This window comes from Vanellus vanellus, assembly GCF_965231255.1.
Source record: "Vanellus vanellus genome assembly, chromosome: 8".
Taxonomy (NCBI): Eukaryota; Metazoa; Chordata; class Aves; order Charadriiformes; family Charadriidae; genus Vanellus; species Vanellus vanellus.
This window is the reverse complement of record NC_138913.1, coordinates 19,475,441-19,490,405: the sequence shown is the minus strand read 5'-3', so window position 1 is coordinate 19,490,405 and position 14,965 is coordinate 19,475,441. Positions and strand designations below refer to the sequence as shown.

At 37.7% G+C, this 14,965-nt stretch overlaps 1 protein-coding gene across 1 annotated transcript in view; it reads right to left on the bottom strand.

The window, feature by feature from the left end:
- COL4A4 (collagen type IV alpha 4 chain) overlaps window positions 1-14,965 on the bottom strand; it is a gene marked incomplete at its 5' end in the record, with an annotated part of 71,073 nt that extends 56,108 nt beyond the window's left edge. Inside the window, 5 exon segments of the mRNA XM_082486829.1 lie at window positions 1,419-1,561; window positions 1,563-1,583; window positions 10,136-10,213; window positions 12,284-12,323; window positions 14,910-14,965. Coding sequence (XP_082342955.1) covers window positions 1,419-1,561; window positions 1,563-1,583; window positions 10,136-10,213; window positions 12,284-12,323; window positions 14,910-14,965 — 338 coding nt within the window.

Sequence of the window (14,965 nt, the reverse complement as noted above, 5' to 3'; positions counted from 1 at the left end):
TAAAGCACCTATTACGCACTTTAAATACTTGATTAAAAAAGACCTGACAACCATTTTACTTAAAGCATAATTTTGAGTATAAGTGAACGAATGAGGCTAATAATATAGTAAAATACAACTGTTTGAACCATTCATTCTGCTGGAAGACGTACATTTTTTTAGTACGCTGAACTAGCTGTTACCATGCAGAATGCAACATTCATCAGGAGGAAAAAAAAGGCATAATGTATTTCCCACTAGTGCTCTTGCTCTAATGCCTTTGTCTTAACAATTCATTTTGTTGACAAGTTTCTGCAGCAACTTTAACATTTTTAATTTATAGTGTATATGTTCTGCGTTCAAAAGTTGAAAGAGAAAATTTTCAAATTATGTTATATCCTTTGGACAGTTGAAGAAGCATGACTGATAGTACTCAGAACAAAGCTAAGATGCTGTATTAATGCTACAGTAATTATCTATCATAATTAACCAATAAACACTTCCCGCACATGTCCTTTAGGCTTATAAAGTGTCTTCGTTAGTTGCTACCCTGTGAATTTGATTGAATCCACGGTTTATGTCTTCAGTAAGAGGTAGTGAAGTCATAAAACAGAGTCACTGAATCCAGAATTCACAATAGGTTTGACAGCTGATACAACTTTAGCATGCCATGTGAAGCTGGTGGATTGTCTCTCTTTCTTTCAGCTCAAAGACTGATAATGACTGGGAGCTTTGTTAAGACCAAACTGATACCATGTCATAACATCTATTATCACATCTATTATTTGTGCCCATCCAATGTGACTACCACAGCATTACAGTCTCAGGACAGCTGTACAAATAAAGAGGATGAAGGTAGTCATGCTCATGTGGAAATGACAAATTAGCTCAGTTAAAATGAACAGAATATTATGCCTGCTCTGCCATCTGATGCCAATAAATTCCTTTAGGATTTCAATGCCTTGTTAATTGTCTAGGTCAGGAACTACCCATGCCAAGACTACGGTCTGTTATTTTAGCATATCCTAGGCTTGACCTGCAGTAAGAAACCGACTTTTGACAAAACAAGACTATATTTTTTTTAATTAAGTATGCTTCCTATGACTAAGGCTGCAAATACTTCAGAATCATGCAGCAAAGTATGTAATACTGTTTGGAAAAGGCAATGGCCAAGGTTATTCAGAATTATTCTTTTTGGCTGCCTGAGACACCAAAGAGCACCTGACTTTTAGTGTGCCTTGAGCACTTAATTGTATGTAAGCACAACGTTTTAAAGGAGTCTTAATTGGGAATAAAAAAAAACGGTTCATGCTATTAAAGTGAATTCTGTTGTGCTTCTCTATCGATAAAGTCAAAAGTCCAGTTATTGCCTTTAATTAGGACAGTACCCTATGTTACAGGCTATGTGGATGTACCGGTAATATGTGAAATGCATTTACCTTCTGTTCATGTGAACAAAAATGAAAACGCCCAGCAACTCCACAGAATCAGAATGTAGGAAAATAATATCGTGCCCTTTCCATTCTGCGCTAGACTTTGGGTTGTAACCAGTCTTTTTCATTTTATCAGCCACAGGACAGAGAAAGGGAGGAAAGCAGAGCAGTCTGGGGCAAGAGAGGAGTGCACACAAAGGCATTTGCAGACAGATGTTTTCTTTAGTAATTTGCTTAGTGAGGTGGGAGCATCTGCTGCTACTCTAAGCTCCACCCATGTCCTCTCCCCTTTTGGAAGTGCAGGTCTATTACACAGCCAAGCCACAACTTCCAGGGCTTGTAGGGGTGTCCATTCTGAGAATTTTCCACTCCTCCACTGTAACTGTGTAGGACTGGGACCTAAATCATTATCATTGTAAGTCAAGGCTCCAAAATAAACCTTCTAAACATTAACTTTATCAAGATGAGATAAATCTGAGAAAGCACATAACTTGGCATTAAATCCACTCTCTTGTTCTTAATACAGCAAATTTTTCTGTAACTGTGGGTTAAACAGTGACTGAGGGTCAGACTATTATATGGCATGTACTTTATCCTCAGTTTGTTCAGACTTTTGAGTATTAGATAACTTTTTTTTTACAGTTAGATTTGGAGCCAATTAAACGCAATAGTAACTCTTATTGCTTGACTTTTCTCAGTATCTGGATCATGCCGCAAACTACTGGAAAATTCTGTGCTCTTTTAACATATTTTTCAATGATCCAATATGCTATAGGAACACAGTACTTGATGCAGCTTACAGTGATACTTCACTGAAGCACAACAAATAACAGTGAAGTGCTGAAAACATTTTTAACAGTGTACTTTATTTTGTGTTTTAACCCTGTGCAACCATGAAAAGAAAAAGTATCCAATAAGCCAGTGGGTGTCACTATTGTGTTAAACAAATACTGAAAAAGAGAGAATTTGGCACTGAAATTCTAACACTGTTAATAGTTGAAAGCAGAGACCTGTAACTAGAGCATTTTAGACCACAAATAATTAACATCAGATTAGCTAAGAAAATAAAATTAACTTTTTTTTTTGATTCATTTTATTGAAAAAGTCATTGATTGGCAATTTTGGTTGATTCAAGTCTATGAAAAAGAATGATTTTGTAGAGCTTTGTCTTGCCTGATGTGGAAAAGCTTGCTAATCTGCAGCAACTGAGAAAAACACTATTTTTAGCATGGTGGAACAGGAAAACCAAAAGTATTGAGGAAAGAAAGATGCTTGAGAAGAAGAGGGATAATTTAACAAGATCAAAACTTTAAAAAAAATTGGAAATGTGTCTAATATGAAAATGCTAATTTACAGATGCTGTAGCTGGACACTGTACATGAAGAACAGTCTCAAAGAGACATTACAGTGAGGAGAATGGAGTGATCCTGTTCCTATTCCACATTCTGGTAAGTAGGGTCCATTCCATAACAGTTCAAATCCTAACTTCAGGAGCCAGAGGACTGTCTACTGCTCTGCCCGTTTATAAAAAAAAAAAAAAGTGTGGTCTGTTTCAGATACAGATCTAGGGCTCTCACTTCTCTAGGTCTGTTTTTCCATGGTTCTCAGTGAATGTAAGTGAAATGCAATAGAAATACTACAGAAATGTATAACTGGTCTCAGGAATCTTCTATTTTAAAACTGTATCATAGTTAATATATTGGGAAAAAAGATCAACAAGTATGAGGCAAATAGTGAGAGAGATCTGGCTTTCCTCAGATGCTAGTCTGCATGCACCTCTGATAGTGGATTCAACTAAGCACGTGTATTTGAGATCAAATAGATTGATTTTACATATTCATTTCCCAAGTGTTCAGCTTGAAAATGCACATACAAGTGCTGGATATTCCACATGAACGACAGACTCCCATTGCATACTGACATGCAAAAAAGTGTGATTTAATAAATGCCTCTTACTCCAGAAAACAGACAGAATTTACAGTTTCCCAGTTAGTGAATCTTAAATATGTTTACACTGCTGTAAATTTGACTCAGTTAACCCACAGGATCTACTAGGGAAATGTGACAACCTACAAGATCTATCAGGGAGATGTTACAAGTGATACCAGGAGACAGACCTACTATAGAATTAAATTTCACCATTCTTACCCTACTGCCCTGAAGTATACATCAGCTGACTTTCTAACTTACCTGTGGCAACCAACTGACTTAGTATCTCTTGTGAATGTTTAGACCTTACACCTCACATGCCAGAAAACGTGAAACCTCCCTCTTAGATTTCTGTTTGCTAGGTTCTCTCCTACACTAGTATGAAAATAGGCCACTCGCTTCATCTGCAAAAGAATGAACATTGGTCTTGCTGAGTTATATTTATTATTCACTTTGCTCCAGGCATTTCACATGATCTCATAGAAGCTAGATCAGGTTGGGTCATGAATAGACGCCTGCTTTCTAAATCTACTTAACTCTATAAACAAAGCCAAAGGAATTGAATGGGATCAACCTCTGGGGTCGGCACAGGACAGGTTTACAATTGGTCAGTGCTAACTGCAAACATTTTTTTAACTATCTAAATTCAGTTAGAGCAGCCAGCATTTTTGGAGGCCTCTGACACAATACTGCAGGAGTTATCAAGGAAACAACTTCCCAATTTAGAGAAAGAGGGGTGGCAGATAGAGCTCAGAGGGTTGTGGTTAGTGGTGCAGAGTCTAGTTGGAGGTCAGTAACAAGTGGTGTCCCTCAGGGGTCAGTACTGGGTCCAGTCCTGTTCAATAAATTCATCAGTGACATGGATGAAGGGATAGAGTGTACCATCAGTAAGTTTGCTGATGACACAAAACTGGGAGGGGTGGCTGATGCACTGGAAGGCTGTGCCGCCATACAGCATGACCTGGACAGGCTGGAGAGTTGGGCGGAGAGGAATCTTATGAAATTCAATAAGGGCAAGTGTAGGGTACTGCACCTGGGGAGGAATAACTCCATGCATCACAGCAGGTTGGGGGCTGACCTCCAGGAGAGCAGCTCTGTGGAAAGGGACCTGGGAGTCCTGGTGGACAACAGGATGATCATGAGCCACCAATGTGCCCTGGTAGCCAAGAAGGCCAATGGCATCCTGAGGTGCATCAAGAAGAGTGTGGCCAGCAGGTCAAGGCAGATCATCCTTCCCCTCTACTCTGCCCTGGTGAGGCCACATCTGGAGTACTGTGTCCAGTTCTGGGCTCCCCAGTTCAAGAAGGACAGGGAACTGCTGGAGAGGGTGCAGCAAAGGGCTACAAAGATGATTTTGCGTTTATCTGTTCTATAGTTCGTAAATGAATATGTATAGTAGCACACAGTATGCACAAAGATATTTAACAGCCAGTTTAATGGTGTCCTATGTAAGAAAAAGTCCTTTTGAGTTGTGACATGAAATAAAGAGATAAATAGGACAATGTAAAACTAATTCTAACAAGGCTGTAATCCCAATTAAACAGAAGGCAAACTTTCATTGTGATGTGAACAATTGTAATGATACCAGAATGGGCTATACTACTAGCAATAGCAAACAGAATGTTTTTGATAGAATCATAGAATTGCTGAGGTTGGAAGGGACCTTTAAGATCATCAAGTCCAACCATTAACCTACCCTGACAAAAACCACTTCTAAACCATGTCCCTAAGTACCACATTTACCCTTTTTTTAAACACCTCCAGTGATGGTGAATCCACCACCTCCCTGGGCAGCCTATTCCAATGTTTAATAACCCTTTCAGTGAAAAAGACAGTGATTTCTTGCTAATGAATAGTAATGCAAATCTCTTTATAGCACAGTTATCTAAGGGTGAGAGAAATAAAAACCAACAGGTACCCAAGCTCTTCTAAAACCCAATATAGCAAATCAATGTATAAGTATACTGGTTTTATATAAATATTAAATAAAAGTTCAGCTATTTCATAGAATCATAGAATGGTTTATGTTGGAAAGGACCTCGAAGATCACCGAGTTCCAACCCCCCTGCCATAGACAGGGACACCTCCCACTAGACCAGGTTGCCCAAGGCCATGTCCAGCCTGGCCTTGAACACCTCCAGGGATGGGGCCTCAACAACCTCTCTGGGCAACCTGGTCCAGTGCCTTACCACCCTTAAAGTGAAAAACTTCTTCCTAATATTTAATCTGAACCTGCCCTTTTCCAGTTTAAAGCCATTCCCCCTCGTCCAATCGCTACATGCCCTAGTAAAAAGTCCTTCCCCAGCTCTCCTGTAGGCCCCCTTTAGGTACTGGAAGGCCGCAATAAGATCTCCCCAGAGCTTTCTCTTCTCCAGGCTCTTTCAGCGAACTCTTTCAGCCTCTCCTCATAAGAGAGGTGCTCCAGCCCTCGGATCATCCTCATGGCTCTCCTCTGGACACGCTCCAGCAGGTCCATGTCCTTCTTATGTTGGGGACTCCAGAGCTGGATGCAGTACTCCAGGTGGGGTCTCACGAGAGCGGAGTAGAGGGGCAGAATCACCTCCTTTGACCTGCTGGCCACACTACTTCTGATGCAGCCCAGGATACGGTTGGCCTTCTGGGCTGTGATCGCACATTGCTGGCTCATGATGAGCTTCTTGTCAATCAGCACCCCCAGGTCCTTCTCCTCAGGGCTGCTCTCCAGCTGTTCCCCACCGAGCCTGTATTTGTGCTTGGGATTGCCCCGACACTGATGTAGGATCTTGCTCTTGGCCTTGTTGAACTGCATGAGGTTGGCTTGGGCCCACCTCTGCAGCCTGTCCAGGTCCCTCTGGATGGCAACCCTCCCCTCCAGCGTGTCTACCTCACCAAACAGCTTGGTATCATCGGCAAACTTGCTGAGTAGTATTTGCTTCTATTTTTCTTCCAACTTGCCTAATTTCAGTACATTCAAGTGTGGCCACGGCAGTTTTCTTTTCTTACTCCCATGGTCATCTTTTCTCTAGCTAAAACCTTAATTATCTTGTCCACTTACAATGAAGAAGGCTTTCCACGTTGACATCTAAAAGATTTTCAAATGGGCAACCAGAGGGCAAAGTCTTAATTCCCATTGCATTCACAGTTAGCTGCATGGTTTTCTTACGCTGCCCTGGTAACCTCAGCCTTAAATAATCATACTTAAACTGCATTCAAAAAAATGGATAGAAAGAAAGGTCATTATGCCAAAAACAGTAGGGCAAGATTTGAGGTCCTACTTTCCTATGGAAACTTCAGAGTATACCATAGTCCTGACTGCCATTCTATTAACTCATAAATCTATACATATTTAAGAGTTTAATTTTAGGTGTCTATTCTGTTATCACCCAAAATTTTTACTATTTTAGCAGAGACATGTTAAGGATAAGGGCTACAGTTATGTCATATACAGCTTACAATGTTTTAGTTTTACAAAATGTGAACACACTTCACTTGTCACTGTTAATTACAAATAAACAATACTGATTTATGTCAGCTCTAACACTTTTGTTCTATCTTAATTTTAGTAGAAAAATTGACTATAAGTCTGCTCCAAACATAGAAATAACCTGTTTGTTCCCTTTACTAGCCCAATTTCCAGTGGGCAATGCTTCCACTGAAAGTCTAAAAAGGAAGATAACATTTTAAAATCTGTAAAATGGCAATGTCATCAATTACCCATCATAGTGTTTTATATGTCAACAAAAACCCGTCAAACGGAACTAGCAACAATATTTTCCTCACAGTCTGCTGACAAAGTGAAACCCTTATCAGATGGGCACACCTTAACTCTGAAACTATACAACTGCTGTTTTATCAACAGATAGATATTCTGACTTCTCTAAAAATCTCCTTTTCATTAGCGTGTGGAGAAGGATGTAGGGAAGTGACCATTAGCAATGTGCAAAACAAACTGCTTAGGTTCTAATTCAGATGTTAAACTATCTATCACTTTTAAGTTGGACCTATGACATCTATTTAGCACAAAGTCTACATTATGATACAATGAGCACCTTTCCTATGGATAGCGTTTCCTGTGCATTCCACCAGGTGTATTACAAATAATTCACTTTGCTAAATAGCTTCTCCTGCAGTGTACTTTTTAGGGGAGATAAAAGTTAACAGAAACTTTCCATTGAAACTGGAACTCTGTTTGGAAGTATTCAGCCAACAACAAAGATTCAGAATAACATATGAATGGTCATGTTCCAGCTGGACTAATGAAGGATTTGGTTGCAGTTCTTGGAAGAGTTTGAGTAACATGTTTAATCAATTAATAATAAGTCTGACCTTGTGTGTTTCTAACATAGTTGATACCTTCGCAGTATAGTAATGAGACAATTTGCCCTTGCTTCCCTGTAAGTCTTAGATTACCATAGTCAATGAAAAATCATGAAGGGAATACCCTACATCTGATTCCCTGTGGTAAAAGAGATTAAAAAATAAACAAAAAATAAAAATAAAAAAGGGGTGGACTGGCCTACATATATCAATGTAACTCAACACATATACTGATGTAGCTCACCTGGATGCTATCTTTCTCATTCAGCCTATGCAAAAGCCCCTGATACTGCAGTTGGTTTAACAGAGCTGAATCGAGACTTGTTAACTTTGAGGGCTGCTATAAGGTTGGCATTCCAGCTGGTCTGGATGAGATTGTTGTTCTATTGCCTTTTGCCAGCAAGTACATGAATTTTCTAGAATAGCTTTCAGCAAATGTTTGCTGAGGGGGCCAGCTCATCCTAAATTTTGACAGCTAGCTTGTGCTAAATATTGAAAAGAGAAAAAATATGGCGCTAGGCAACCAAATTTATACTGTTGCCCTTATCTCAACTTCTTTACAGAGAAGGACTATTTAATAAACTGTACAGTTATGAAATTTTAGGCTTGCATACTGTACAATGCCAGAGGCTTTCAATTATTATTTCTTGCACTTTAAAGACAGGATTAAGGAAGACGCAAAACTCTGAGGAACCAGCCTGGAAGCAGGATTCAGACAGAAAAGCAGATAAAGCAGATATTTTGAGTTCTAGGAAACTAACAATAAGATAAACAAATCTTTTATTTTGTAATGGGTAGTCTCCACAAAAGCTAGGAAAGCAAAGTTAGTGTGTCAGAGTGTAAAGGAAGAACACAGCAAGTTTAGAAATCAACAGGATTGTAGGATGAAAAAACCCGTTAAGTAATCTGATAGAAAATAATTCAGCACCATACATTAGTACAGAAAATATTTGCAACAATCTATCTGAAGTGGTGTTTAGTTAAGCGTGGGTCTGATAAGTACTTCTACTGCTTGCATATTGATTAATAAAAATGATTGCAGGAAATATAAATTCATATTACATTGGAGAGACTTTATCCATCAGTGCGCATATGTATTTCAGAGCTGTTTCAGAAGACAGTACAATTCTCAGTCTTACATTTGCATAATGATATTAAGTTTATATTGACATGGTTATTGCACTTATTTGGCACTTAGATCCAGATCCTTGGAAGTACTTAGAAAACTAACTGAAAATGCATGAATCATAATTCAGTTTACCTGTGGTAGGGAGGACAGCTTAGGAAAGAGCCATAATGACTGCAGCGAGTATTTACTATTGACTGATTATAGCATGTAATTCAGAAGTTCCAGGCTACTGACAGAGAACCAGAATCAGGGAAATTTCCTCTAGTTTCAAAGTCAGTTAATTTTAAATGGCACTTCAGATCAGGTTTTTGGTATCCAAAACAATCTATTCAGAGAGACACTGCAATGCTGCTAGTCAAAATACTTTTCCTGGGATGCCCTTTTGTTAACACAGTGTTACAGAGATAGACGCATCCTGGGCCCCTATTATGAAAATCGTATGGCATGGGGGACTTTCGTATAGACATAATCCTGGAGGATTAGGATAGCATCCAAGGACACCAGGGCAGTGATCATGACACAGCAAAGTGTGCAGCTAACTGCAGAAGCACAGGAAGGAAAAGGTGTGTCTTGCTTTTGTGGAGACTCAGGTTGTCACACAAACAAACGGGGCATGCAGCTCTTCTAAAAACTGATCCACCATGTTCAAGCTTTCTAACCCTAAACTTTAACATTAGTGCTCTGAAAGAAAATAATTTCCATCACTAACTGACAATTTTTCAGTTGTTCACTAATCAGGGCATGTACCTAAATAAGTACTTTCCTCATACATTTAAATTGTTTGCTATCACTATATAGATACGTATTTTGAGAAAAAACAACCAAGGTGACAAACTGTTCCTCACGGGACCATATTTCAATTAACAAAGAGCAACATGCACGGTTACTAATGAAAATGCCTTAGTTTCATTCAATGTTTTACAATTATTTATACAAGGCAAAGACAATTCAGATTTTTGTTGTCCTTAGTGCATTAAGTTAGTAAAATAAGTCTGCAAGCTTTTCCAGAAACACCTAACCCAAATACAAGACACTTAAGTTCTCATAAAACTAGCAAACAGCATAGACATTCTCTTTTAACTAACCTAGTAGAAAACGAGCATAGATTTCTAAACTTAATAAATATTAAGAATGACCTTTGTCTAACTATGAGATTGATCTCAAAGAATCCTTAACACAAAAAAGGCACCATGATTATTACAAACCTAATTTATCAGCAAGCCTGTTTACAAGCAATTTTAACTTCCTTCAATGATAGCCGTACTTCATACCAGTGCGAGAATTATGCTAGTTTGCTATATTGAGGTTTGTTTATGTCTGATTAGTGATTTATTGAATACTGATTTGTTGTTTTCTAATCATTACTTACTCTTGATCCTTTTTCTGGAAAGCACCGGCAAACTGAACAATCCTGTCCCCCGCATGGTTCAATATATGCATATCCTCCCTAAAAATTAAAAGTTTATGGATTTATTAATGTGGAACAGACAACAATCACTTCATCAAATATTGTCAACTGGACGTTTTGTCCAATTAGATGATTTTTAAGGCAAAAGATTTGGCTACCCTTGCATGTCCACAAGGCAATTTCCTGGTGATGAAGAAACTTGGCATAGCAGCAAACATCCGAATATTGTGCAGGCCTTCAGCTTGACACATGTGAACCTTTTCCAATGCTTGCTTAATAGAACACACACATCAATATTGCATTTAAAACCTTCCTAACCTTTTTGGACCTCTCATCAGCATAAACATGCTGGCAAAGTAGAGGCAATAAGCAAAAGCTTGTTACTGTTGCTGTAGAAGGTGAAAGACATTACCTACAAGTTATGTTAAGTAGTGCTAAATATTACAGCTAAATACAACTAAGGAATCAGGCTGCATCTAGAAATATTTTAACTGAGTCAGAATTTAATTCGTAATAATGTGAAATTTGTAATCCATCACATTAGGTTAGGAGAGTGTTAAAATATGATTAAATGGTAAAAGGCGAAATAGGCTGAAGAGCAACAAGCCCACTCAGCAATAAAGCCTTGTATTTAATTCTTGTCTATTAAATGAAAAATGAAGTATGTGAATGGTGTAATTAAACATTGCCTATCATTAATTTACTTATTTCTTGTATTAAAACTTTCCATCATTGCCCTTTTACTAGCAAAGAAGTGACTACTTTGTTTCATCAAATTGCAATGAGGAAAAAAAGTATATTTGAGGAAAAACTAAAACATGAAAAAATGTGAATTCAGTAATTTATTGTGTGGTAAGTGAACATGATTTTATTATTATTTTCTATTAACCAAAGTGTAGTATTAAACATATACCAATTATACACACCATAGGCATTAATAAACTCACATAGATGGTCGGAATGTCCACTAGGTGACATTTTTTTGGCAAAATTGTTTAAATGATCAAAGTGGTTTTGAAACGAATGACAAGGACTTAAAAGGTTTAAGAACAATTTATGTAGACAAGTAAACAGTGATAACATGAAAATATTTGCTCAGTGTGGATTTCATTTTTATCAAGGTCAACATTGTTTTGCTACTGATTTTAATAACCAACAGAGCACAATAGGCTCATACTTCAATTTTTCAAGGAGAAAACACTGACAAATATTAGATAAGGAGGAAAAATTCTGTTCTTTCTATCTACAATATTTTTAGAGTATCTAGTACTCCCAAATCTGAGAACAAGAGAGTATGATGGTCTCTCTCACAAACTGCTTCTCTTTTACACACTGGACTTCCCATGAAATTACTAATCTACTCTGCACTAGTCTCTCACCTAGTTATTAAAAACTTGCCTCTACTGGAATGTCAATGGAATGCGAGTTTCTAACAACACATAAACTGTTACCCTTTGTTCTAATTTAACGCATTTATTAAAAAAAAAACCTTCAATTTTCAACAGTTCAACTAAAAAGGGATGACATTAGGATAAAAAAAAAAAAACAATAAAAATGAGCTTTTAAATATTTGAAAGAAACAAAGAGGAATGACTTGAAAGAAGGCTCAGTGAGGGCATTGCAAATATAAGGTTAATATGGAGGACAGTACAGAGAGGTAAATAAAGCAGATATTGAGACTATATTATATGTAAAATTTTGGTTTCAGAGAGATAGAAGGCCAGTTTAAGGTCTAGGCTCTAGGCTAAGATACAGAGAAGGGCTTGAAAGCTGGAATGAGTATGATATATGCTACGATGTAGAGCCATCAAAGTGAGTTCATGAGGAGGAGACGGACTCTGTGCATGAGAGAGATTCTTTTACATGCAGCTTTCCAAAAGCATCTAAAGATGCCAAAGTCAGAACCTAGAAGAATCCAAAGGAGAAAATTACAAAATAGTTAAGCTGAGCAACAGGAACAGAAAGGAAAGTGAGAAATGCAGAAATAGTGAAAAAAAAATCACAGTTTTACCATAGAACTAAAGGTCATTTTGGTGTATATAGTGTTACTTGTTTGGACTTTACCATCCTATCTATCACCTGTCTAAAGTAAATATCAATGTCACTTACCCCGTCAATTTCTTGTGCTGAAAAAACAATCAGCAGCCACCTGATTTAAAAGAAACAGAAAGCTAAATTAAAACTAAACTTCCAACACCCAACCTTCTCAAAAATGTGGCCTCTAAAAAGTGAGACTGTCTACATGTGATTAAGTCCTGTTTGGGGCGATTATTTAGTAAAAGAGTAAATTTATAAGGGGTACGCACCATCAAGAAATGTTCAGCACATGCTATATATATTCGTATTTTTGGATTCATGAGACTGAGTACAAACAGGCATGAATAAGACTATGTAAAAGTCCTTATAATTTCCCCCTTGTAATCTATTTCCAATCCCACAATTAGGAATGGCCAGAGAAACCATTCCAGACAGATTTCTGTACCTCCACGGACACCGTGAGGTGAAGCCTGACCATAGATGGAGGCGGTCTGCATCTGCCTCAAAATTAGTTAGCTGGTGCTGTTTTCTTTTGCTCAGAGAGAGAGTGAGAGAAGGCAGGGGGCAAAGCAGCACTCAAAATAGCCACATGATTCCAGAGCAGCTGCTGGGGAAGCCCAGCTCCATGCCAACTATTGCTAGCGATGGATTATAAAGTTGAAATCATGTCTTCTATGATTTCCATATGCAAAAAAAGAACATAAATTAAAACAAAAAGGTAGCCCAAAACTTCTGCAGCAATACAGGAACTAAGCATTATTATTAATTATAACATTATACTGACATTACTAACATTATTATACTAACAATACTAACATTATTATTAATGAGAGCTAAGGTGCTCAACCACTATATGAAATGATTAATTAGATACGGCCATAACGTATAGACTACTGTGTATTATTCTCCAGGCTATAGTGAAGCCCGTATCAAAATTACTCCAGCCCTGCAAATATTTAGGCATTTAGTAAATTTTCCAAAGTTCTGTCGAGATCAAACTATTTTTTCTTTATTATTCACATGGCCAACTCTTTTGAGCACTGAGAACTGTGCCAGCAAACCCACAATTACTCTCCCTGATTATTAATTATTCATAGATTCAGCCTGCAAATGATATACTATATGCACTGATATATACTGATAAATTCAATACTGACAAATTTAACCTATTTTAGCCATTTTTGATGTATATTTACACTCTACAATTTTTAAACCTATGTTGCCTACTACTTTTTTTCAAATACACAGATTTTACAGAAACAAAATATTTATGAAAATAATTAGGGGCAACTGAAGACAGAAGCTTGTACTGTCTCTTGCCAAATCAGAAACAAAGGACTGATTAAACAATGTGAGATTGCCAGATGATAAGCTACTGCAGTAAATGGTGGAGAAGGTTTGTGCATCCCAGTAGTTCATCCTTTAATGCATCAAAAAAGTTTGTGTAGAAAGGATTTAACTTCACAGGAACACTTCAACCAGGTAGCAGTCAATAGCATTGGTTTGTGCTGTGATTGTTACTAATTTAAGGCCATTTGTGCTTCTAACCTTCTGAACTTGCAAACGGTCTCTGTAAATATCTTTTCCTGTATCAACATTGGCCAGGTGTGAGTTATTTTTCGTTAAGAAAATGCAAGTTCTCATGAAGCCCTTGCACAACTGAAATGGAAATCTTATGACGCTGTTCTTGATGCGTGGTGCTGCCGTCTCCCCTTTTTCCAGTCATATATGGCAGGCATGTGTTTGCCAGATTGTTTTCTACCATTTCAAAATCCCTGCCTCCTGAAGCCAGACAGACATTGCCTATGTACTCAAATCAGCACAGGACTGTTAGAGGTAAGTAATTCACAAATAACACAGTTAAAAAGGCAAGAAGAGCTACCTGGGAGAGATGGCTGGGATAGAAGGCTGCTACACTGGGAAGCACCTGAGTAACAAGTAGCCTGGGTTTGCACAAACCAAATAAACATGAAAAAGACACTGGAGAGTGTTCAGGCATATTAGCACAATGGAAGACTGCCTAGAGTGAAGGTGTCAGGTTCAAGAAAGGTACGTTTGCTGGACCAGGTTCCCAGCAAGAAAAGCATAATTTCACATTCCTAAAGAGCTTGGTGCATGAAGTTTATAAAAACCTCAAGCAAGAAGTAAAATTGCACTGACTTTTCCAAGAAGATATTATAGAGATGGAATCATTGATCCCAACACCACTCTGAAAATTCCTGGCCACAGCGATCCTAATCTTCTCTGAAGGACCATTTTCCTCCAGAAAGAACTCCTGCCACAGCTGTTAGCAGGTATTTCCATCATAGTCTCTAAAAGTTTTCTTCATGTCTTTTAATAATTCTCCTTCATCTGCAAAATTATTCTGGGACAGGCATTCAGGTTTGAGTTGGGTCATTACTTTTTCTTCTCCAAATATGTTGACCACTAGAATATAGCAATATCTTTCCTCTTAAAACAGACTTAGAATTATAACTCCTGTTTCCTACTATTTAAATAGTGTAGTTCCTGAAATTAAATGGTATAAACTTATAGAACAGAAATTAAAATCAAATACAATAAATTCTAGTATAGCCTTATCAAATTTATGGCAGGCTACAAATGATTTAACTGATGATTTCTTATTACTGTTAAATTGATAGCTAAGAATATATCTCAGAGAATCTAGTTAAAAAATTTAGCAATCTGTAAAACTCACCAGGCAGCTGTGATAAGCCACTTAATCCGTTCAAACAAATCCTTTGTTAATGCCAT